A 25,748-nucleotide genomic window follows, 5' to 3' on the forward strand; every position below is an offset into this window, starting at 1 on the left:
TGTGCATTCTGTATATGCATGTAGGTGCTCTGCTCACGCATCTGTGTTCATACCCTTGTAGAAGTCTGAGGACAACTTTAAATGTCATTCCTCAGATGCTATGCATCTTGTTTACTGAGGCCCCTCCTCCCCCCAGCAACACCCACTCCTTCCCAGGACACAGAACCCAGACACTGAACTAAAGCAAGTGAGGGCCACAGTCATGGTCACAGTAAGCAGCAGTCGACACGGGGACCAGGGCATTAGCACAGCTTCCTCCAATCTCTACTGTATTGGGGATCTTGAAAGGGGATCCTGGTCAGCTCTCTCGGCATTTCTTGAGATGAAGGGAGACTCCTGTGTTGTCATGGACTTGTGTACGTCTTGGTAAACTGAGGGATTCTTACCTGTGCCTGGCTGGAGCACATGGGGCTTCTGATAGCTGACATTTCTTATGCTTGCAGAGTTCTGCCCGTGCCTTATGTGTAAGCTCGATTCTCTGCTGTCCTCTTAACTGCTGCCTTCTCTGGCCCTGACTTACGGATAAAGCAGGCCTCATAGAATGCCACTCTTCCTTTCCTGTGCCCAGGGCTGAGTACCAAGCTTCTATTGTTCAGGGAAAGTGGTAGAACGACTCACGGAGATTGGCCTGCCTCTGCCTCCCCAGCACTGGGATTCAAGATATGCATCACCACGCCTGGTCATATTTAAAAACAAAACAAACATGGCTTCTGGGGACCATTGTGTGACAAATACTTTACAAACTAAAGAATCTCCACAGCTTCTGCAGTTTCTTTCTTCGTTTTTGTTTTGGATGGGGTCTCATGTATCGAGGATCAGACTGGATATATATTAAAGATAATCGTAAACCTCTGATCCTCCTGCCTCCACCTCCCAGTTGCTGCGATTACAGGTTTGTGCCACCGTGCATGGATCATGTGGTGCTGGGAACAGAGCCATGGGTTTGTGCATGTGCGGCCATCCCTCTATCAACTGAGCTACACCCCCAGCCACAGACAGGCCACCGATTTCCATACGATTCAACTCAATTACTTTTTCTCTTGTGGTAATTGGCAGGAAACAAACCAGGGAAATACACGTTAGTGATAATTACTCAGGTAATAACGGAACAGTCTTAAAACTCATCAGTGCAGTCTCTGTCTTGGTTACTCTTCTATTGCTTTGATGAGACACCCCAACCAACCTATAAAAGAAAGCCTTTAATCTGGGGCTCATGGCTTCAGGGGGAGCATGGGAGCAGGCCTGGTGCTGAGAGCTTACATCTGACCCACAAGCCTAGCTAGGCATGACGGGGGGAGTCCTAACTGGAAATGATGAAAACTCAAACTCTACTCCAGTGACACGCCTCCTGTAACAAGTCCACACCTCCTGTCCTTCCCAAAAAGTTCCACCAGCTGGGGCCTATATATATGAGCCTCTGGGGACTGTTCTCATTAAAACCATCATGGTCCCATTTCTCTTTTTAAAAAATGTTTCTTACGCATACAAGAGTTTTGCCTGAATGTTTGTCTGTATACCACATGTGGGCAGTGCCTGTGGAGCCCCTGGATCTGAAGTTACAGATGGTTGTGAGCCACCATGTGGATTCTGAGAACCTAACTCTAGCACTCTGCAAAAGCCTCAAGCACTCTTTTTTTTTTTTTTAAATAATTATTTATTTACTTTTTATGAGTACACTGTTGTTGTCTTCAGACATGGTTGTCTTCAGAAGGTTGTGTCCTGGGAATTGAACTCAGGACCTCTGGAAGAGCAGTCAGTGCTCTTAACCACTGAGTCAACCCTCCAGCCCCCAGCCTCAAGCACTCTTAACTCCAGCTCTGTCCAGCTTCCTTTCCTGTATATTACTTTGAGAATCTGTTGACGGTTAAGAAGGCTCTCTAATTTCTGACACTTTGTGGTTTCACGCTCCTCTTGAACAGACCTGACAAAGGTCTGCTATCCATGCTACTGCTTTCCCCAGGAACACGCCTTCGTCTTTACCAAGCAGGGCTCCTTTTCTATGAGATCTCATTTCAGCAGATTGTAGATGGGAAGAAAAGATGAAAGGATCAATTCAGCAAACCACCAGAGGGTGAGAGATCAATTCTGTCAACCAGTGAAGGTGAATTCAAGATGACGAGAAAACACTATGAGCATTCTGCAGTTAGACGCTGATGAAAGGCTACCTCATTCTGGAAGCAGTACCATTCTCCCGAATCCCAGTGTTGGTCCACAATTACGTACACTGTTAGGGGCTAGCACTGAAGCTCCCATTGCAGATCCACAGGCTATCTCCATCGTGGCATGCCACCGTTCTAACGGCCAGAGGCACTCTGTCAGGAGTTGCCATTCCAAGCCATGATATATAAAAGCCATGCACAGAACCACAGCAAGGCACTGGCCACGGACACTGCTATCAGTTCACAGGCCTGGGATGACACCTTCCAGTCTGTTTAGGGACTCAGGTTGAGTGGGAGACATAGTAGAGGGGAGGGCAGGGCCCTCGGGGACTGAACCTATTGGGGGAACTGCAGCTACCTTTCCTGTGGCCTTCCATAGAGGAGAAGCTACTTTTCTTACTGCCCCTTTCTCTTTTCCTCTCCTCTCCTCTCCCCTCCACAGAATTCTGAGACCATGTGTATGGAATTCTGTGCCCACTGAACCCGATGCCCACAGGACCCCATTGCTGGATTCTCTCAGTTCTGATTCTCCACCTGGGGGGCCATGGGATCCATAGGTGTAGGGCTCAGACCAGGTCTGCCCACATCCCTGCCGTCCTGGGTGCAAATCCTCGTGCAAACCCCGTGGCTGATTGATTGACTATAAATGAAGGTCCCTGCGCCTCTCTCCCTGGGACCCATCAATTTTCTCGAGGGCAACAGTTAACGGTTTATCGAGACATACACGGGAATATTGTAAGGGGTGTGGGCAGATGCCCTGAGCTTTCACAGACCTCATGTATTCAGCTGTCTCGACGCTCTCTGGACTCTGTCTTTCACGGTTTTAATGGAAGTCTATTTAGTATGCATGACAATTAAAACGCAGGTCACTGCTGATCAACTTTAGAGCACTTTTTCTGCCCAGAGGCTAGAAATGGTTCTCAAAGTCCCAACCTTCAACCGTCTAACTCTGCCCTACTGTTTCCAGTCACTAACCTCCTCCAAGAGATGGCCCGACAGCAATCAATATTAGCAGACAAAAAAATGACTTTGAAGACTGAGAATTTTAGATGCTGTATACACCGGGAAACCAGCCATACCACCACTGGTTTGACCATATCAGAGCTTAAGCCTGAACTGTTATCATTATTACGTCTTCTTCTTCTTTTGCTTTTTACTTCTTTGAGATACAGGCTTCTCACCCAGGCTGCCTGAAACTCACTAGCTAGCTCAGACTGGATCTGAAATGTGGGACTCTCACTGCCTCCATCCACGAGTTCAGGGTTGCAGGCATACGCAGCCGCATCTGGCTCTTTATCTGGGGACGACAATGTCATCATTCTGCAGGGTACTCCAAGTAAAGAAGGTAAACACAATTGTGCTCACCATGGCTGCAAAGGGGCAGAGACATCCACCAGGCACCTGCTTTGCGACAGTCATTACAGCTACTGTGTATGGAAACGACCACACCCTCACGTTTGGCTGAACGCTGCCTGTGGTCATGTGACTCGATGCACATTTACTCACAGGAGCTCGGTGCTGGTATGGCCAAGCTACCTGTGAAAAACAAAGCTTTAAGTACTTTGCTTAAAGTCCCAGAACTACTGACCAGGGGGAATAGGTCCCTGATCTGGGTGTGACTCTTAGTTACTATGGCACTAATTATAGAGGCATTTAGAAACGGGTGGGTCATCTGTTTAGACTTCAAAGCTAGGATCACCAGTAAGACCAATGGCCACACAGCCAAGACACCGTGTGTGTGTGTGTGTGTGTGTGTGTCTGTCTGTCTGTCTGTCTGTCTGTCTGTATCTTGAGGTGGTCACAATGGATGGGAGAACATCCTACGACAGGAATGGCAGCAGCAGCAGCAGGATCTCCTCCACCTCCTCTTCTTTCCTTTCTCCTTTCTGAGGCAGGGTTGAGTAGCTTAGGCTGACCGACCTGGACACAGGGCCTGGACACACTATGTTTTGGAGGGGGATCTGAACTTGCAACGTACCTGCCTCCAACCCTGAGCTGGGACGACAGGCCTGCTTCAGCTCCACTCTGCCCGGCTTATGCAGCACTGGGGGATTAGGCCCAGGGTCTCCTGCGGGCTCTGCTTTCTCACCAGCCTCAAATATTCCATCCCAGCAAGTTCTTGTTAGCAGCTTATCTGTAAATGGCCAAAGTATCAGTCTGAAACTAAACTAAAAACGGGGTGGCTTGAGGCAAAGTGATGTGATGTTAAGTTCAGATCTACAGGAACTAGCTCCGGTGGGAGACAACAGCAGCACCCCTGGACAGATGGACAATAACTACAACTCAACCCAAAGGACCCCAAATTAGCTGCCTCCCCATGGATTTTTCCTTAACTATGGAAGACAAGTCAGACTCTTCTCTACCCTTAGCAGAACGCACCTTGTTCCCACAAAGTGAAAATCTGGAAGACCCTCCCTCACACAGATTTGGCGAGTAAACTGCCCATCCTTCCTGCTGGATTACCAATGACTCGCCCCATCGGCAGACACCGCACGCTTGGCCGGCATGGGTGGGTGGAGATGTGTCCTCATCGCAGAGAGACTCGGTACCTTCCACTGTCCTCCACCTCTCCACCTCATCCGCATTACCAAAGTCAGCTCTTCCTCACCTGCACGGTGCTTTCAACACAAATAGCTCTTTTTTTCCCATAGGAATCAACCGGCTGAAGTACTCCAGGCTCTGTGAGTGTGAGGGCTAAAGTTCCACTCCACGTGACAAATATTTATAGGAAATGAAGGCCCTTGGAGCCTGAGGTTTACTAACAAAGAAATGCAGTGACCCCATTAGGGCACTGAGATACTCAGTGACGTCCTGCCTGGCTCAGACTTGCAGGCCTGTCCTTTTCACTTTCTTCCTCCATGCAATGGAAACGATGAGGCTAACTGCTTCTTACAGCCATTTTAAAGATTAGGTTAGGTGTGCAGGGCTCAGCGAGAGGAGAGGGAAGAACCATCCAGAGAGAGGAGGGTGGGGTGGGGGGAGAGAATGAATAGTCCCTGAGAAGACAGAGGCCTGGTGGAGTTGGTGTGTGTGTGCTCCAGGCAGCAAAAGCTGGAAGTGCCGGAGGGAGGGAGGGAGGGAGGGAGGGAGGGAGGGGCGGACACCAAGGACAGGGAGGAAAGCTAGGCAGGACTGAAGGAGGCAGGGCGAGCTGTAGAGATCAGCTCCTAGTTCAACGGACGGATGGATGGAGAGGGCTGGGCTGGCAGGAAGAGAGGCGGTGCTTAGAAAGCAATCCTCAGGTGGGTGAGACAGTGGGGGATATCATCAAACCAAGCCGGCAGAGTGAAAGAAGGGGGTGGGGAAGAGGAAGAAGGAGAAAATGTGCTGGCTAGGGCTCCGGTTTGTCAATTTGACACAAGTTGACTCATGTGGGAAAAGGGAACCTTCAACTGAGAAAATGCCTCCATTAAGCCGGCCTATACGCAAGACTGCGAAACATTTTCTTGATTAATGACTGATGTGGGAGGGCCCAGTGCACTGTGGGTGATACCAATCTTGGGTGGGTGATCCTGGGTTGTCTAAAACGCAGGCTGGGTGAACCATGAGGAGCAAGGTCATTCCTCTATGGCCTCTGCCTTTAGGTTCCTTCCCTGACTTCGCTCAGTGGTGACATACTACCTTTTATTGTAAGATAAAATAAACCCTTTCCTCCACAGGCTGGCTTTTGGTCCCCAGAGAAGCTGATCTCTGCAGCTTGTTTTGCCTCCTTCGATCCCTCATAAGCTTCCATGACCAACTTCGCCTGTTCTTGGGGTCCGCTCCTGCTTCTTTCCATCCCTTCCTTCTTTATCAAATTAGGACAGAGGGGGGGAGGGAAGGGGAGGGAGGGAAAAACAGATCAGGAAATCGAGAAGACTATGGGGATCATGGCTGCTTTTGCTAGCTAGGCACCCGTGAAGGACAGAGGCCTGGCTGGAGAGGTGTACTGGACATTCTTAGACACTAAGTTTCATGGCAATGAAACCAAATGCTGGGCAGCATGAATACTGGTCAGAGCCAGGAGTGAGTGCTCTCTCAGGTGAGGACCAGTGTGAGGGTGAGTAGGCCTCAGATGGAGCCTCAGGAGCACTTGGCTTCTTCCCCTCGGTAAGAAGGGTGGCTGCATGGAGCTGTGAGTCACACCATGTTATACTGGCTGCAAAGGGAAGAGGAAGAACCACAGAGGGAATCACCAGCCAGCCATAGTGAGGAGCCCACCAGGCACCAAGCTGCTGCTCCAGCTGTGTGGTAGACATTAAGGATGAGCTCAGCGACGAGGACACAGGGCGACTGTGTGGACTGCAGGTCGAGAGGGGGTGAGGGCTGACTGCTGCCCACTGGATCTGGGGACGGTAAGCTTCTGCTGACCTTGGCAAGTTTGGATGCAGGGCAGAATTGGGGTAAAGAATAAAGAGGCAGCAACCATGGTAAGGGGGCTTCCTGAAAGGAAGATGGCCTCACATTGGCCTCCAACACGGGCTTGACTCTAGGTGAGTACCACACGTCTCCCGAATGTGCTGGGCCTGCCGTCTCAGAGAGGGCACTTCACCTCTTCCCTTCTTAGTTCCCTCTTCTGTGACTCGGGGGTGGGGCTGGGGTGGGGGTGGTAATGCTGGGTGCCTTGGGGTTATTTGAGATTCAGCATAGTGCTACAATACATGCCAGTGGTTATCAAAAGATCTCAGAGAAGAGGACATTAAAACATGCTTCCGATTTTTCTGGTGCTGCTGCTGCTGCTGCTGCACAGCGGACGCTGTTCCTGTTTATATCTGACTGGTGAAGGTGGAAGCCACTGAGGTCAAACCGCAGGCCCAGGACTCTGGTGAGTGGGGTGGAGTTCCACTTGGACAGTGATGGGATCTGGACCACCAGGCCCATACGATAGCAAGACAGTCTTCTGGAGGGAAGTTCACAAGTCCCTAGCAAAGTGACGGGAGGTGCTACCTTGGTTCCTGATGAGTTTCTAGTTGGTTCCATGCACTTGCGAAGCCTAGTGATAAGTCACATTTTTTGCTATCCAAACACTCGATGTTTAAACCAGTCAGGGATTTCCCCACCCCCCTTTTCGGCAGCATAACCTTTGCCTATCTGTCTGTCTTAGCCTGCTTTTTGCTACTTGGACAGAATACCATGCTCTGAGCAAAGTACAGATATTTACGTGGCTTATGATTTTGGTGACGGGAGAACCTAAGTAGCGTGGTGTTCGTGTGCACTGAGTTTCCTACGCGCTGCGTCGTAACGGGGAGAGTATCACAAGGCGGCTGGTACAAGAGGCTCTAAGGACAGAGAGAGGCCAGAGACTGCTGAGGCTAGCTTGATCCTTTCCAACCTGCCTTGGAAGAACCAACGTATACCTGGGAGACCAACGTTACTCCCTTCTAAGGGCGTGCTCATCTCTTAAAGACCCATCACCTTTCCAGGTTACATAAGGACTCAAATTTCATCCCAGAAACTTCTGGTGGGGGCAGACTCCCTCCCAAAGCACAGTCTACATGACGACCCCTGTACCTTCTTAAGCCTAGGATACCATTAAGATACATTAGACCCTGACTTTGGATGTCCTAAAACATGTGGCGATATGTGAATACGGCTAAAGCTAGGCAGGAAAATGTCTACTACAGATATTTCACACAACCTTAATTATTCTTGTGGTCAAGAATCAATATATCCCTTGCTTATAAGCCAAGCCTGCAAGAGAAGGTAAGAGCTGAGAGAGCGCAGAGAGACCTTCAGAACCTGTCGCTTTGACATGTCTACCACCAGAGGTCAGCACCCTTCTCATCGCAGGCAACAAACCTGCAGGCTGACTGCAGAGCCTGCTCTAAAAAGCTCTGAGTGCCTGGTGAGGAGGAAGGCTTCCTAGGTTGCCCCCCTACCAGCAGACGCAACCGGAGCCATTTATATTTTCCCTGAATTTCCTATCCTAGTGAAAATTTAATACCACATGGAAACTGTGTACTTGTTCATGTATGGTGACCCCATGGCTGCAATATCTGAGGTGTGCTGTCTCCAGAGAGAGCCCCCATCTTTGCTTACTTTAGGTCATTACATCCCATGAGGTAAGAACCGTGGGTTAGTGGGCAAGTTTTTTGTTAGTTCTCCCCCTCCTCCCCCCGCCTGTGTGTGTGTGTGTGTGTGTGTGTGTGTGTGTGTGTGTGTGTGTGTGTACACACTGGTTATTGGACGCCCTGCAGTCTGACTTCCAGGCAGGAATGGAAAGCAAGCAAGCAGTCACCAAGTGCCAGGCCTGTGTCTGCCAGACACAGCCCATAATAATAACAATGCTCAAACAAAGCTTCAGGAGGCTCTGTGGATTACCCCAGGAAAGATGGCCAAGTCCCTCACATGACAGGGCCTTAACTCTGAGGTGTTTTACTGGGAAATGAGGCTTACTCTCCCACAAAGTGGTCCCTGTTCTTTCTCGTGCCTGTGTGTCTGCGTGCATGCATTCATGTGTGCATGCGTGTATCTAAGTGTTTGGGTGCACGAGCGGGTAAGGGCCAGAGGTGGCTACTCGATGTCTTTTTCCATTGCTCTCCACTTTGGTTTTTGAGATAGGGTCTCACACTGAACCTGGACCTTGCCAATTCGCCTAGTCCGGTTGGCCAGCAGACTCCAGAGATCTGCCTGTCCGTACTTCCCCAGTGCGCAGGGATTACAAGCTGGTGTTATCGCGCCTTGCTTTTTCATATGTGGGTGCTGGGGATTGAGTTTAGGTCCTTGTATTTGCTGTTTAGCTTTCCTGTTTACCCGACACCAGCTAGAGTTACCTGGGAAGAACCTCGATTGTGAAAATGCCTCTATCTTGCTGGCCTTTCGGCATGTCTGTAGGGTACCTGTCAGTCAGTGATTGATGTGGGAGGGCCAGCCTACTCAGGGTGGTGCCTTCTCTGGGCACCTGTGTCCTTGTATCTTGGGTGACACAAAGAGTCATGGGTAGCAAGCCAGTAAACGACATCGTTCCATGGCCTCTGCTTCAGCTCCTGCATCATCCAGGTTCCTGCCCTGACTTTCCTTCGGGATGAACTACAAGCGATGGGGTAATAAATCCTTTCTTCCCTAAGTTGGTTTTGGTCATGGGGTTTGTCACAGCAGCAGAAGCAAACGACCACACCACAATGGAGCTATCGCCCAGCCCCTTCCTTATTTCTCATCACTCTGGACTCAATTAGCCTGGCTTCCCACAGCAAGACTGTGTGAGTGAGGTCTGGACCTGCCTGGTGAAGAACTGAGAGGTGGGATGGACAGACGATCAAGGTGAGGAGAAACCGATCAGCAAGGGCAGGCGGAGAACACCACTGCCGCAAGCCACCTCAAACCTGTCACTCTACAAGCCCCTAGACTGTGGGGACAACAAGACGGAAGCCAGGGATGGACCTAAAGTCTACGAGAATGGCCGAGCTGGTAAATAGGGCCAGGATTCTGGCCGACTGAACTGTGGGGCATGCAATATATGATCTTTAGAGCAGTCCAGGCTATGTTCAGGTTCAGACTTAGTCAGGAAATAAATTTAAAGCAGTTGGGATAGATAAACACAATGCTGAAATGAAGTGACAAGTCCCAGAGCTTAAAGAATTAAAAAAAAGCAAACCCATAAAGCGATGGCTCTGGAGACGTTCTGGTCTCAGGGTTTTGCAAGCATCAGATCAATGAATTCTCCCAGCATCACAAAGCAAGTGCAGACATTTCAGGTGGCTACTGGGATCCTTATGGCAGATACCAGCAGAGCGGAACAGGGGGACAAGGGAAAGGCACACAGATGGGCAGCTTCAGAGAGATGCGATTTGGGGTGCACCCCGGAGCTGTGGTAAGATAGGTGGCAGGCAGAAAGGGTGAGGGACGTGCTGAGTGCCAAGAGGAGCATGGCTTGCTGTGCTACATCTAGAAGCCAACACTGGCCCGTTTCATAAATCAATCTTCTTGGACCCCAGCCCTACTGTGTTTGGCCTTGGGCTGCAAAGGGGACAGACTGGGTGAATAACGCAAAGTCTGAGATGAGATAGCCCCTTCTGCTGTACCCGAAGGCCCATGACCTGGAGCCTCACTCTTTAAAGGGAAGCCTGTGAAACAACCGAGAGAAGGCAGACACACCAGGGCTGGGTAGCAGGAAGCGCCCGAGCCCAGCTGACGCATACAGGAGAGCAGTGAGCAGGACTACCTCCCTAATCAGAGCTTGGGCCTAGTCCCCTAGCTCAGACTAACAACGTCCCCAGCCTTGCTGTGCTGTCTGCCTTCCACCTCTTCTTTCCTCCAGCTTTACTAATACTTTAAACGCCTTCTGTCGGCTGCAACAGAGTTGACATTTATTAGGAAATAGAAAAACGGCTTTGGCACAACCCTTCCAGTTACCGTGTACCTGCCCGTATAACGAATGTGTCGTCAGGCCTCCAAATGCGTAACTGAGGACACTCACGGGGAAATGAGGAAGGCAGAAGAGTGAACGGGCAGATTCAGTCGGGACCCGCTCTGCGGACGGCTAGCATGGGTTCCCGGGATACTTAAAGGTGTGATGCCTCCCTGTTGCACCTCCTTTCTCCCCTTCAAACAAGCGGCTTTTCTGAATTTCAGATGAACGAACAATTTAAAGTTCCAGGGAAACGCTGGACTATTCCGCCAACACCATTCCCCATTCCAGCTCAGCCTCACAGCAATTGTTTGATAGTCTGCCTAAAATCTAGGAACATTTGACACGGTTATTTGTGGGGTTCAGCTTAAAAGCAACGACGGTGACACGGATAAAAATAGATGGGTGGAGAGGGGGCGCTCCTGTTTTTAATTTTAATTTTAATTTTTAACCCGCTTGCTTTCACACTGTACATTCACGACCCAGGCAATCCAGAGGCGAAAGCGTACACAGCTAACTGTGAGAAAGGCGCATAAAATAAATCTTGAGGAAAGAGAAAAGCCACGAAACCTATACTAAGCAGAACCCCCATGTTGAGATTCACTAATAAAGTCTGTGGGTTTTGGATAATGGCACTTAGCAAAAGTAACATTTACAAAGCACTGACCATGGGTTCTCACTGAACGCCACAGAGCGGATGATCTCACGGAACCCTCGAAGCGTTTCACCACTGGCTCTCTTACAGACAAGAGGAAACCAAGGCACGGAGAACGCAACACCACTTGCATGTGAGTCTGGGTCCTCCCACATAGAGCTCCACTCCGGCAAGCCTCACTTCAATCTCTACAGGCTTAGACATCCCAGACCACAAACCTGGCAGCCACTGGTCACTACCTGCTGTGCAGCATAGGAACACCAAGGGATCAGGAGGTGCGTCCAAATGAAGACACGGGCTTCTCTTTTGATAGGACAAAACACAAGCAAAGCTCAGGAAAATTCTGAAATGTACCGTTTGTTAATAACGAAGACATTTCTATAGAGACACATTATCTTTAGGCCAACATATTTTTTTTTGTGAAGTGCTACAGTGAAGCTACAACAGGCACTGGCCTAATGCTATCAGGATAGCACTCCCCAGCTGGTTGAGCATGCTTATTTAAGTAATTGTCTGAACATAAATGAACAGGGGTATTAAAGTAAAGTTGGCACAAGGGACAGCATCCACACAGCACATTCTTTGTTCCAGGCCCTTCATTTTGTCAGTACTCTCGGAAAAAGGAGCAGCCCCTAAATAAATCATGGAAGTACACGAGACTGCATAAGGCCTTTTATAGTCTGCAAATGGTCATGCATCTTATATAAAGTTCATTTTCGACTTCCCCGTTTAAATGTTAGCAGCCTCAAAATAAGAGCCAGGCTATTTACCTGTAAGAAGCTAGTATTTAAAAATAGGGCAGGAAGAATAACCAGGCGGCAGGAGAGGAGACAGGATGGTCAAGTGTGAGGGGGTCGACTGGTCTCAAACCAGATCTACGAAGCCACTTCGGGTTTGTCGATTCAACTTTACCCATTTGAGGGGGAGGAGGGGAGGCAGACACACCCTACTGGAGGTATTTCCACAAATACAGATAAGGGAACCGGTTTGTTATTTGAAGGTATGGGCTGTCCATATGATTCCGGGGGTGTCCTCGGGGCGCGCGGTGACATGCACAATTAGGGCTGCATGACACCTGGCTCTCTCTTGAGTTCGGGTGCGGAGGACAAAAGGGCCGTCCCTTGGAGCGCGCGGGCGGCCGCTCCCGGGATCGGGGCTGCGTCCCCCAGAACCCGGCTGCGTCCCTTGGAGCAGAGCTGCATTCCCGGGAGCCAGACTGATTCCCTGAGAACCGGACTGCATCCCCGGAGCAAGGCTGTGTCCCCGGGAACCGAGCTCCATCCCCGGAACCAGGCGCAACCCCAGAACAGGGCTGCATCCCCAGGAACCCGGCTGCTTCCCCGAGGCCGGGTGCTTTCCTCAGAGCCGGACTGCGTCCCCAGGAACCGGGCTGCATCCCGGGAGCCCGGTGCTTCCCCGGAGTGGGCTGCAGTCCCGGTGCTCGCCGCCGGCAGCGCAGGGCGCGGGTCGCGCACTCACCTTCCTCCTGGAACTCCAGCTTCTCCAGCATGCCGGCTTCCGCGGGTCCCGGGGCCGCCGCCAGCGCCGCCTGAGGGGGAGGAGGAGGAGGACACGGATCAGCATGGGCCGCGGCGCTCCGGCTTCTCTCGCATCGGGGGGGAGGGGCCTGCAGCGGCGGCGGGCGCGCGCCCCGGGCGCGCGCGGCAGGCCAGGGTGGAGCGCGTCCCCGCCCAGGCCCCGCAGCCGCAGGTGGGCCGCGATGGCTCGCTCCGCTCCCCCCTGCGCCTTTGGTACGGCCCGCGAGCAAGCGTGGGAAGGGGGAGCGGCGGCCCCAGCGCTTCGCCCGCCGCGCGCGCCTGCGGACACGCGCGTTCTCGCGCAGGTGTGGGCCCATGGGCATCCGCCGCACCCTAGGCGGGTGCGCGCCTCCCTCTCGGGGCCCCGCGCTGGCGGCGTACCGCTCCCTTAAAAGGCGAGGCCGCCTTCGGGGCCGCGCGTCGCCCGCGCTTTCGCGTGCTCTCCATCCCACCCCCTCTCCCCGCGGCGGATCTCTTAACTGGCTTCCTCCGCTCGCAGCTCGCTCTTTCCTCACCGCCGCAGCTTGCGGCCAAAAGTTCACACAATTTAAATCTGGCCCCGGGCACGCCCGTCACCCTGGACTTGGGTATCTGAGACTTCCCTATCGCCAACTCTGGTTGGCAGGCAGGCGAGGCTGGCAGCCGTCTGCTGCGGGTTAGGGCCCGAGGCTGCCGACGGCCAGCACCTGCCGGGCCACCGACCTGGGAGGGAACTTGTCAATTTTACAAGCCCAGAAGCAGGAAGTAGAGACCTCTTTTAACCTTAGATGGGTCAATTCCTAAATCTAAAGTGTCCCCTCTCAAAACAAAAACAAAAAAAAACAAAAACAAAAAAAAAAAAAAAAAAACAAAACAACCACAATAAAAACCCAAAACTGTTTTGTTAAGCTGTTTTGCGATTAAAAAAAAAAAAAGCAGTTTGTCTTGCTTTGTAGTGAAAAAACTGAACACTTCTTAAGTTCCGGAGCAGTTTCAGAGCTCTGTCTCATTTAGCCAAGTACCAGGAATAAAAGGCAAATTGGAAAAGGGGGTCTGAGGTTGGGAGGAGAAGGTGAGGAGGGGGCTGGAGGAGGAGTTGGAGCGGGAGAGGGAGGAATATGATCAAAGGACATTGTAAATTGGGGGTAGAGAGGTGGTTCAGTGGTTAGGAGCACTTGCTACCGACATGGCAGCCCACAACTGTAACTCCAGTTCCAGGGATCTGGTACCCTTTCTGGCTTTCGGAGGCACTGCGTGCAGATGTGCACACAGGCAAACACCCATAGACATACAATTTTTAAAAAGTCTTTAAAATATATTGTATGCATGTATGAAGTTCTCAAAGAAAAAAATTAAAAATATTAAAACACACTACGTAGGAAGAAAGAAATGAAACCATCCGAATTGTAGGCTGTCTGTGTATAAAACCCCAGACTCTGGAAACAAACCACACTTCTACAATCAGGAAGATGAGGGAGAGCGGAGGATCAACACACCGCATCTGGTATAATAAAAACAACTATGTGGGAGCTGGTATCAAATGCTGTTTACAGTCTCTGCTACGAAAGTTAATACGTAAAATAAACACAGGAACCACATACAGAGTTTCTATCTAAAGTGTGCACAGTAGGTGAGGTGGACACAGAGGTAACAGGCGGGGGGCGGGGGACACCCCACATTCAGGAAGACCCAGGATAAAAATGTCAGCCACCAAGGTCATCTCTGGGTTTCTTTCACTTCCTGTCAAAATCCCAGGAACTCTGTTTTGTAGACACAAATAAGCCGATTTTATACCTCACACAGGAAGGTGCAAGCTTTGGAACACCTAGACTGAAGTGGGAGGGGTCACGTTTCCCATTATTAAACCCTGCAGTGAGGACCGGAGAGAGGGCGCAGGGGCTGAGGACCCACCACTCTCCTTCAGCACCCACATCCATGGCCTACATCTGTCTGCAACACCAGGTCCAGGGGCTTCTGTGCACTCGCCTTCATTGCTCAAACCCACAGAGAGATACATAATGCACAGACATTACAAACCAATAAAAGCAGGCTGGGTGGGGTGGCCTTTAATCCCAGCACTAGGGATGCAGGGGCAGGCCAACCTCTGAGTTCAAGGGCAGCCTGGTCTATGGAGCTAGTTCCAGACAGTCAGTCTCAACCCTGTCTCAACACCCCCGCCCCCACCCCCGCCCCCAGAATAAGAAAAGGCGTTTGTCTCAGAAACCCAACAGACCAAAGCGAATCTCTTTTTAAAAAGCTTACAGTATAGCGGCAGTAATCGGGACTATGTGATATTAGAGAGAAACAGATAACTGCCAACAGCACACCAGCAATGCATCCAAGCTAATATGTGAACCATGCTTTGACAACTGCAGGAAGGCACACTCCTAACTACCAGTGGGCACTGGTTATCAATTGTCAGAACAAACGAACGAGGACAACCCAAACTATCCCAATGTTATCTGCAAGTTAGCGCAAATTGGGTCATGGTCCTAACATGTGAACCTTTGAGGAAAACAATTGAGAAAATCTCAGATGGAAAACATTCTCCATAAAAGGGAAAATTTGATAACTTAAATCTACAAAGTGGGAGAAAATATTTGCAAACCACACAGTTAACCAATGACTGGTGTCTCAAATATAAAAGGATGCTGAAAACTCAGAGAAAAGCAGACAGAAAGAATGGAGAGACAATTCACCAGGAGCGGGTGGGACAGAACCGGCGACAAGCACATCGAGGAGAGTCGTGTAAATCCAAGGCACGAGCTGTCGACACACACCCATCAGGATGAAGCGCACACTGATTGCATCCAGTGCAGGTGAGGACAGAACTAAACAGAACTGGTTTGCACTCTGGGATGGCTAGAAACAGAGAGTGGTGGAGACATGGCTTAGCAGTTAGGAATGCCTGCTGTTCTTCTCCAGAAGACCTGAGTTCCCCGCACTCTCAGGCAGCTTATGATTGCCTGTAATTCCAGCTCCAGGGGATCTGACACCTCTGGCCTGGGAGGGCTCCTGCACTCATGTGGGCAGACACAGAGAGACCTGCATACACATGCACATAATTAAATATAAATCTGAAAAGAAAAACCAGAATGAAAGAATGCCCTGAAAACACCTTGCCAGTTTCCTTTGAAGCTGTGCACAGTTACAAATCACACATCAGGTGTTTTCCTGAGTATTAATCACAGGGCGACAATGGACACATTGACAGGATACAAGGATGTTCCCAGCAGCTGCCTTCCTAAGAGCCTTAACTGGGAATTACAGATGCCATTCGATGGCTGATGGTTACAACATACAAATCATCTATGCCACCGCACATCACACCAAAACTTCTAAAGGTCCACCAATTATCTGTTCAAAAACTTGGAAAAACTGGGCATGGTAGTGCACATCTTTGATCTCAACATTCAGGAGGCAAAGGTAAGTGGATCTCTGTGAGTTCTAGACCAGCCTGGTCTATGGAGTGAGTCCCATGCCAGCCAGAGCTACATGGTGAGACCCTGTCTCAAATAAAATTTGGACAAGTCTCACAGGAATTACTCCGAGTCAAACTAAAGCCAGTTCTTTCTCTTTTTTTCCTTCTTTTTTCTTTTTTTCGGAGCTGGGGACCGAACCCAGGGCCTTGTGCTTGCTAGGCAAGCACTCTACCACTGAGCTAAATCCCCAACCCCTAAAGTAAAGCCATTTCTAAGGGTCATACATTGCTTTCACGTTACTAAAATGACACAATTATAGAAACCGGGGTCAAGTTAGTGTATGCCAGGGGTCAGAATGCAGGGGTGGACAAAAGTGACCATGACTTTTATGAAAGGTCACCTTGAGGGACCTTGATGGTGGGGGACCTGCTCTGAATCTTGCCTGTGCCGGAATCCACATCCTGCTTAAGATAGCACACTGCCTTCCCCCCAATGAGTCAAGCCAATTTTGTGGAAGAAATGACAATTGGGACTCATGAATGTATTTACTGGAAAAAATAGCTTACCCTGTAGTGCAGTGGCTTTCAGTGGATTAAGAGTCAGGCAACCAAGTTGACAATCTTTTCACTGTCCCAAAGGGAAACTGTGCACCCACTATCTTATTTCCTGCTGGCTGCTCACCCCCACCGTGGGGCTAATCCACTTTTGTCTCTATTGGTTCCAGATGTCATACACAAGGGGTCATCGTCCTGGTGTGGCCCTCCCTCAGCTGGTGAACATTTCATCTAGGAGGTTTCTACCTTTCGGCTGTTACAAACATTCATGTCCGTGTGGACATGCATTTCCATTTTGGGGGGTTAAATACCGAGGAGTAGAGTTGCTGGGTCATATTCTACTGGCTACTTCATGGCTAACATTTGAGGAACAGCCCCTCTGGGTTGCACCACCACGGTGTGGCACTTGCCAGCAGTACGTGAGGATCCAGCCTCCATTAAAGCCACGTGGCCACTCCACAGTGTGTCTGGCAAGTGTACCTACACCTTGTTATCTCGAAAGATCAAGGTTGGTGATGAATGCATAAGTGTTGCCCGCGTCTCACACCTCAGATTTTACCTTCTTGTCCTTGTGGTAATGTTGGTGATGTTTTTGAAAATCTCTTACTCTTTTTTAAAGCTTATTTTTATTTTATGAGTTTTGCCTTAAAATGTGTATGCTTAAAATGTGTATGCCTAAAGTGTATATGCCTAAAATGTGTATGCTAAAGTGTATATGCTTAAAATGAGTGGGCCTGGTGCCCATATCTGCAGGGGCCAGAAGACGGCTCTGGGTTTCTCAGAAAAGGATTTAAGGAAGGTTGTCAGCAACCACATGTGTGCTGGGAACTGAACCAGGGTCCTCTGAAAGAACAGTACACCCTTTTATCTTCTGAGCCACTTCCCCAGTCCCCCCTTTCCTGGGTCCTTCCTGGTTAGGAGCCCATCAATGTCACCTTACAAACTGAAGAGATGGTCTTGGAGACTAACATGGGCAGGAAACAGGCAGGGGCTGTGTTCTCTACAAAGTGGTCCTCAATAAGAGAATGGAAACCACACTTATCCAGCTCCCGGGCCCACTCCTCCCTCAACACTGGATGTACAGCAGCAGCCTGAAATGGAAGTATTTCTATGTAATAAGCTGGTGAAATCAAATTTATGTCATGGATTTTTTACTTGGCAAGAAAACACATTTCTCAGAAAGACAGCTATGGAGCAATAGGAAAGGGCGGATGAAATATTGTTCTATCATACGGCCCTTTGCAAGAAGTCAAGGGCCTTCAAAGCTCTTAGATACCTGCGTGAATACCTACAGGGTCCAAAGAAGGTCAATTCATGGGCAGGAACTATTTAAAGTTGGTGGTCCTCAGTTGCCCTTCTATGGCAATATTTTCTTAAGGTCTCGGCAGACTTTTTGTCAGACTTAATTTTAGCTGCTCTGGGCAGGGGGGAGGGGGAGCCAGGGCAAGGAAGAGGGGGAAGGAAGGGCTTGGTATTATCCCCATACAGAAGGAGGGGTGTGAGCTCATCCATCACAGTCGGTCAGGACCTGGGTTTGGAATTAGAAAAACCAGATAAACCGTGCACCTCAAATTTCCTGACAGCCCATCTGAGGCCAATCCCCCCAGGGGACCTGCATGGTTCTTCTGGCAACAGAGAGGCATGGTGGGTGTTCCCCTTGCTTCTGTGTGACCACAGGGCACCTTTCTACCTGTATGCCTTTGCCTCTTCAGCCAATCTGAGGCTCCAGGGCTCTAGTGTGGTGAGAGGAACAATTTGCTCTAAAGTGATGCCTGCAAAAAACGGAGCCCTTACAAACGTGGCGTCCTGGCTGGTGAGAAGTGCTGAATTATTAAGATCTGTTACATAACCGGCCTGGAGAATGAGAAATACAGTATTCTGAATAGCTTGGAAGGAAAAGCTTCACCCGGATGCACAATCACAAAACAACTGCCAAAAAGTACCCTTAATGCACCAAGGTTCTGCGAGGTTGCTCTGCCTTAAGAAACAAAGAGACATTAAATAGCTACTTATTGCCAAGAAAAAATTGACCGTAAATACAGGAAAAGGAGCCCCTCAATTATTTAGCGCACTGACCCGAAGTCATTGCTCGTCTCTGACTGTCTCTGAGTGACTCTGGCTGCCATGGCAGCCTCCCTGGGTGTAAAACGTGCTAGCATGGAGCTACCCTGGGCTACACCTGTTCCTGAAGCTGTGAATGCTGCCTAACACAAAACCCCAATCTACTTCAAACAGTACAAGATTTGTTGTTCTTGGAGAGAGACAGGGGATCAATACGTATCCCTGGCTGGCCTGGATTTGACATGTAGACCTTGAACTCATACAGATCTACCTGCCTCTGCCTCCTGCACAGTGGAATTAAAGATGTGCCACCAAGTGTGGCTTGCTTGTTTGTTTTGTACTCAATTGCTGGTAGATGATGGCATCTGATTCACTGGCAAGGTCGGACACTCCTGCTTGTTCCTTGGGTAGACCACTGCTCAGGCAGGGTAGCAATGACACAGGATTTGCTCCTCTTCCCCATTACTGGGGATGGGGCCCCCTCTGTCTTTACCAGGAATCCTCTTCTGAGTCTCCCCTCTTACCTTCCTGTGGCGATCTAAATGAGAATACCCAGAGGCTCATATGTTTGAATGCTGGTTTCTGGTTAGAGGAACTGTTTGAAAAGGATTAAGAGGCGTGGCCTGTTGGAGCAGGTGTGACCTGGTTGGAGGAAGTATGTCACTGGGCTTTGACGTTTCAAACACCCACATTAGGCCCAGCCCCTCCCACTCCCTCTCCCCTGCTGCCTACAGATCAGGATGTAAAGCCCCCGGCTACCACTTCAGCACCATGCCTGCTGCGATGACCATGGACTAACCCTCTAAAACTGCAAGGAAGTCCCTAATTCAACGAGTTCTTGTATCAGAGTTGCCCTGGTCATGGTGTCTTTTCACAGCAACAGAACAGTGACTATGACACTTCTCTTCTTCACAGTTTATCTGGTTGGTGGCTTCTTTTTGGTAATTTCTTTGTTTGCCTACAATCAAATGCCTTTGTTTCCAGTGCAGTATTTAAGAATTCTATATGAAGAGGACATGGCTCTGTCATCAAGAGCACTTTACTGCTTGTCTTAGTCAGTATCCTATTGCTGTGAACAGACACCACGACCATGGCAACTATTAAAAGGAAAACATTTAATTGGGGCTGGCTTACAGTTTCAGAGGTTCAGTCCACTATCACCATGGTAGGAAGCATGGCAGTATCCGGGCAGACATGGTGCTGGAGGAGCTGAGAGTTCTACCTTCAGATCTGCAGGCAGCAGAAAGCAAACTGGCTTGAGCTTCTGAGACCTCAAAGTCCACCCCTTAGTGACACACTTCCTCCAGCAAGGCCGCACCTGCTCCAAGATGGCGCAGGAGCAGCTAGAACTCCAGCTCCAGGGGATCTGACAGCTCTGGCCTCTGCAGGCATTGCACTCACATGTATAAACCCACACATAGACACGTAATGAAAATAATGAAATAAGATTAGAAATAACTCTACAGAGGCAGGCAGACAGCCAGGACTAGATAGAGAGACCTTGAGAGAGAGAGAGAGAGAGAGAGAGAGAGAGAGAGAGAGAGAGAGAGAGAATTCTATATAAATTACTGTACTTACATATATAGTCTCTCAAATTCAAGATATATAAAACCTAAAACGTTTCCCCTTTAGTGTGTGTGTGTGTGTGTGTGTGTGTGTGTGTGTGTGTGTGTGTGTGTTGTTTGTTTGTTTGTTTTGAGACAGGATTTCTCTGCGTAGCCCTGGTTGAACCCAAACTCACCCTGTAGACTAGGCTGACTTCCAACCTGTTTGCCTCTGTGTCTCAAGTGCTGAGATTAAAGATGTGCACCACCACCGCCTGGCTTTCCACCGTAGTGTTTGATACAATGAACCCAGACTAGCTGTCCAGTAAGCGCCAGGGACCTCCTGTCTCCAATTCTTCACCACGAGGATTACAGGAGCCACGTCCCACTATGCCCACCCGTTTATGGGAATTGGACTCAGGTCCTCATGAATGTGTAGCGAACACTTTACCAACGAGGCCATCTCCTCAGTCCCCTACGTTAAAGCTGGGCACCAAGGTGTGCACCTGCCATCTCTGCTTCTGGAGCTGGAGAAAGAGGATTAATTGCGTAGGCCCAGGAGTTTGAGGCCAGCCTGAACAACACAGTGTTCAACAAAACAAAGGATAAACTTGCATTCAGGATATAATCATCTGCCAGACACCTGGTTGGTGAATGCTTTCTCCGTTCTGTAGGCTACCTTTTCATGGTTCCCTAATCACGAGAGAGCAACCGTCTTCAGTTTGGATGAGGTTCGAGTGAACTTTTGTGATGAGCAATGCTGATTGTCACCTAACTGGGCTGAGAAGCACTGGGCTAGTGACGCACCTTGGCTATGCCACCACCTCTCTGTGAGAGCCGCCCCGCCCTCAGTGTGGGTGGCGCCATCCTATAGGCAGGGCCAGAAGGAATAAACTGGGCAAAGAGAAAACTGCCAGTAAGCTCAGCACCCCCACCCCCATATGATATGCTTCCACCATGTTCTCTGGCTTACCATGCTCTCAGAAACCAGACACCATTATTCAAACTAAGCCTTTCCTGTTTCAAACTGTTTCTCCCCGGCCAACACACCCTCTTATGGTTTGTGTTTTCTGTGTCTTTTCCTTCTCCCTCTCAGGGTGTGAAGATTTACTTCAGCAGCCTTCTAGAAGTTTAGTTTCTTTCTCTGTAGCTTCAATCCAGTTCTATGTCATCACACAAGCTTCCCCCACAGGACTGGAAGTTCTGGGAGGGGGAGACGGGTTTCCTTTTAACCACAGTATTACCAGGACTCTAGCATCTTCTGGCGGTAGGCGTTCCATACCTGCTGTTAGGCCTTCTGACAACTTGATAGAAGCTAGAGTTATCTGGGAAGAGAAAACGTCAATGGAGAAAATGCCACCATCAGATTGCCCGTAGATAAGTCTACAAGGCATTTTCTTGACTGAATGATGGATATGGGTGGGGCTAGCCCACTGTAGCTCACTGAAGAAGGACTTTCCTTCTCCATGGTCTTGTACTCTTTCCCTTTTCTTCCATTTATGATAGCTAGCACTGTCAGCCAACTTGAGAGTCTAGAATCAGCCAGCGGACAAACCTCTGGGCACATCTATGAGGAAGTTTCTAGACTGGATAAAGATTGGGATACCCACCCCAAAGTGGGCAGCACTATCCTGAGGGGAGAGATGCCGAGCCAAATCAAAAGGAGAAAGTGAGTTGAGCATTTACTCATTGCTTTCTACTTGATGGTGGATGCAATGTGACCACACGTTCCTGCCGCTAACACATACCCATTATGATGGACTGCACCCTCCAACCGTGAGCCCCTCCAACCGTGAGCCCCTCCAACCGTGAGCCCTTCCAACTGTGAGCCCTTCCAACCGTGAGCCCCTCCAACTGTGAACCAAAGCAAACCCTTCCATCCTCAGGTGGCCTTTGTCAGGCACTTGGCCACAGCAATGAGTAAAGCAATTAGTACACTGGTTTTCCCTTCTTCTTCCTTGGCTCCCCTTTCCCTGGGGCTTCTTTGTGTGGCTTTGTGTCCTGTACCATCCTGGAGCTCTAGTTTGCAAAGGCTAAGCAAGGGGAGAGTGCTCCTGAGTTCAGAGTGCATGCTGTAATTTGGCCATGGGTCCTCAGCCTCCTTCCCCTTGGCCTTGTGCTGTTTGCTTTCATATATTTGGATCGGTAGCCTGGCTACTCCACTAGAGAGCTAAGCACTCACAGTGCGTATTCTGAAAGCTCAGGACGCTCTCTGAATACAAAGGAGCAAGGTTTCTGGCCCTGGCTTTCCTCACCTGTGTCCCTGTCCCCAACCTCCTAGAAGTCTTAACTTTGGCTAGTCTATTTATCGCCGTGACCTGTTTTGATTCAGTTTTTTACTGTGACACATGATGACACACGGTTGCTGGGAGAAGTTTACTCTCCCTGTCAAGGTGACTTACCTTCTTTACTCACACTCAGTGGACTGAAGTGGGGCTCTACTTCTGAGCACCTTGCTTTGTTCGCTGATCTAAATGTATGATTTCATCACAACCACCCTGTGAGGCTGGAGCTCTAGGCTGTTGGACTCAAGCCTCGAGCCTCCGGGAGCCTTCCAACCCCACCTCCATCCCCACCCCTGGTTGTCTTTCTCTTTCTTACCTTTTTCCTTCCGCCCCCTCCTCCTTTCTCCTTCTTCTCTTTTAAAACAACTTTAAACATTTGTTTCGTATGTATGGGTGTTTTGCCTACATGCACCATGCACAAGCAAGAAGCTAGCAAAGGGCACAGGACAGCGCACAGGACAGAGTTACAGTTGTCGGCCATCCATGTGGGTGTTCTGACGTACACTTGGGCTCTCTGCAAGAATAACAAGTGCTCTTAACTGCTGAGCCCCCTTTCCTGCCTCTTCTCACTTCCCCTCTTCTTTCCTCCTCCTCCTCTCTTCTTCTTCCTGCTCTTCCTCCTTTCCCTCCCCCTCTACCCTACCCCACCATCTCCCTCTCTCTCTTTTTCTGAGTCAAGGGTCTTGCTATGTAACCCAGCCAGGCTAGCCTGAAACTCTCTGTGTAGCCCAGGCTTGCCTCATGCCCATAATCCTCTCGCCTCTGTCTCCCAAGCACTGAATTACAGGACAGCTTTGAAAAGTGTTTGTTAGCCAGGCAGTGATAGCCCATATTACGAGGCACAGGCAGGTGGATCTCTGTGGGTTTGAGACCAGCCTGGTCTATAGAGCTGGTTCCAGGACAGCCAGGGATGCATAGAAAAATCCAGTCTCAAACAAACAACAACAACAACAACAACAACAACAACAACAACAACACCACAAACAAGGAGTGTCTGATTATAGAGTCTTTGGGTTTTTCTACATGAGAAATGACAACCCTCACTGCCTTGTACCTGTAAGTCTTCAGTTTATAGTTCCTTGCTAACTGAATAAATTTACAAATTCTATGTGTTTAAAATGTGCATGTACATATTTATTCTGATTACAACACAACATAGTATTTGTACTTTATTCACACACACACACACACACACACACACACACAAGTGTATTACATTATCATATACCATACAGAACAGGAAAGAAAATGTCTTTCCTATTTTAAACTCAGTGCTATACAAGGTGATTTGCACACTGTACTGGGAGGTGGCCCCCCTGGATTCACACTGCTCTGTTGCAGAGGGACTCTCTTGGCTGCCTGCCCAGCATCCATTCCCTTCTGCTTCCCTTTCAGAATGTTGGGGTTCACATCCTCCCCACGCATGTGTTACATTGGCTTCCGTCGCTCTGGAGCGGCCCGGAGCGTCAGCTCCACATTACATGTTCATGACTCCGCCTATCAGTTCTTGTCAGGTAGGCATGCACTGAGAGCTTTGGGTGGCCAGCCGGGTGCCTTCAGATGAAACCACAGCAGACAGGGCTTGGGTGATGTCACTGAGCAGGCCTACCCATGTCTCACTTTGCCTGGGGCCTATTCTATCCCTGGACCTGCACACATGAGAAAATAGTGACTTTATCCTTGAGCCTGTTTGAGGAGATTCTGATGCCCTCCAGTTCAAACCATGCCAGGCAGGGTGCTGTGACAGAGACAGGCCACACCTTCAGGTGGCCAGGGTCTACCTAGGTGGAGATAACATTTAAAGTCTGGAAGCCAGAGTCCCCATGTGCTGAAGTACACGTCACCAAGAAGTTGAAATAAAAGAAGGTCCATCTGCTGAGAAGGTGCAGATGCTTAAGAACTCTCTCGAATGGGGCTTCCTTCAAAGTTGTATTGAGGTAGCTTTAAAAATCATATCTATTTATTTATTCTCCCTGTGTGCGTGCTTGGGGTACCCACGCATGTAGATAACTTGCAGGAGTCAATTCTCTCCTTTTACCATTACTCTGGGGACTGAATCCAGTTATCTTGGTAGCAAGATCCAGTACCGCTGAGCCGCGGGCCTGGGTGGGGTCTGAAGGAAGTCAAAGGGAGGACAAGCTTCAGATCTCCCTATAGGCAGAGAGCTCATGGTTGAGAGAGGAGTATGCTCAGAAAAGCCTCGGGCCTGCATACACATACACACAATAAATACATACGCAGGAGGAGTGAAGGAAAATAAAGTGTGGGCTCCATGACGTCGATGGCAACAGCAGAGGCTGGGCAGTAAGAAATCAAAGCCTGGTTTTAAAACTCTAAAGTATAACCTACTCATGGACCATGAAAGCCGCTTAATGTGCCAACCACGGTAAAACAATAGTTTATTTACTTTAAAAGAGAATGGTTTGCATCGCAGATGGCTAAGGATAAGGCTTGCACAGAGAAGCCACACACACACACACACGCACACGCACACGCACACGAATAGCAGACCAAGATTTCCCCTCACTCATTCCTTCTTTGGATCCCTGACACACGCTAAAGAAGGAAATGCATGTGTTGTGGCCTCTGCTTCCATAGACTGTTGTGTACACACAGGATGTGTTTTGGTGAGCTTGCTGCTAACTGTGTTCTCTTTCTTTCTTTACAATACACAGTAGCTTCTATAACAGAGAGCAATATGAAGCCCGGAGGTGGCGGGGGTTGGAGGGGAGAAAAATTTAAACTAGTTCCTTCTTAGTTGCAAGTCAGCAAGTAACCAGGTGAAATTAGTCCTCCACTTGTGAGTTTTTTAAGGACAAGATCTTATGTAGCTCAGGCTAGCTTTGAACTTTGTAGCTGGAGATGACTTTGAACTCCTGGTCTTCCTGCCTCTGCCTCCCAAGTATTGAGATGACAGGGCTGTACCACCATGTCCAGCTTGGCCAGTGCTTTTAGAGGCATCTGCTGGTGTAGAATTCTATCTCCCCTGGGGCGGGGCTGGGAAAACCCATGTATGCACACATGCACACATAATCATAGGAGTGGCAGAGAACAGTTAGTTGTATTTCCCCTGCTGAGAAGTGGCTGGTTACCAGATCTGTACCCTTGAGGGAATGTTCAAGAGAGGGACCATGGCAGGAGACAGGGTCACAGCCATAGTTGTGCTCCCTTTGTCCTTTGTACCCTGAAGATCTGTAGGTGACAGACACTTTACAGAGTGTGGTG

At 49.5% G+C, this 25,748-nt stretch overlaps 1 protein-coding gene across 13 annotated transcripts in view; it reads right to left on the reverse strand.

The window, feature by feature from the left end:
* Prkag2 (protein kinase AMP-activated non-catalytic subunit gamma 2) overlaps positions 1-25,748 on the reverse strand; it is a 163,025-nt gene that overhangs the window by 32,767 nt on the left and 104,510 nt on the right. For 5 of the 13 annotated variants that reach the window (XM_032907154.1, XM_032907155.1, XM_032907156.1 and 2 more), the window contains exon 3: positions 12,620-12,689. In XM_032907154.1, coding sequence (XP_032763045.1) covers positions 12,620-12,689 — 70 coding nt within the window. The other 8 variants (XM_032907152.1, XM_032907153.1, XM_032907149.1 and 5 more) reach the window with 4 other exon arrangements.

Source organism: Rattus rattus, chromosome 6, assembly GCF_011064425.1.
Source record: "Rattus rattus isolate New Zealand chromosome 6, Rrattus_CSIRO_v1, whole genome shotgun sequence".
Taxonomy (NCBI): Eukaryota; Metazoa; Chordata; class Mammalia; order Rodentia; family Muridae; genus Rattus; species Rattus rattus.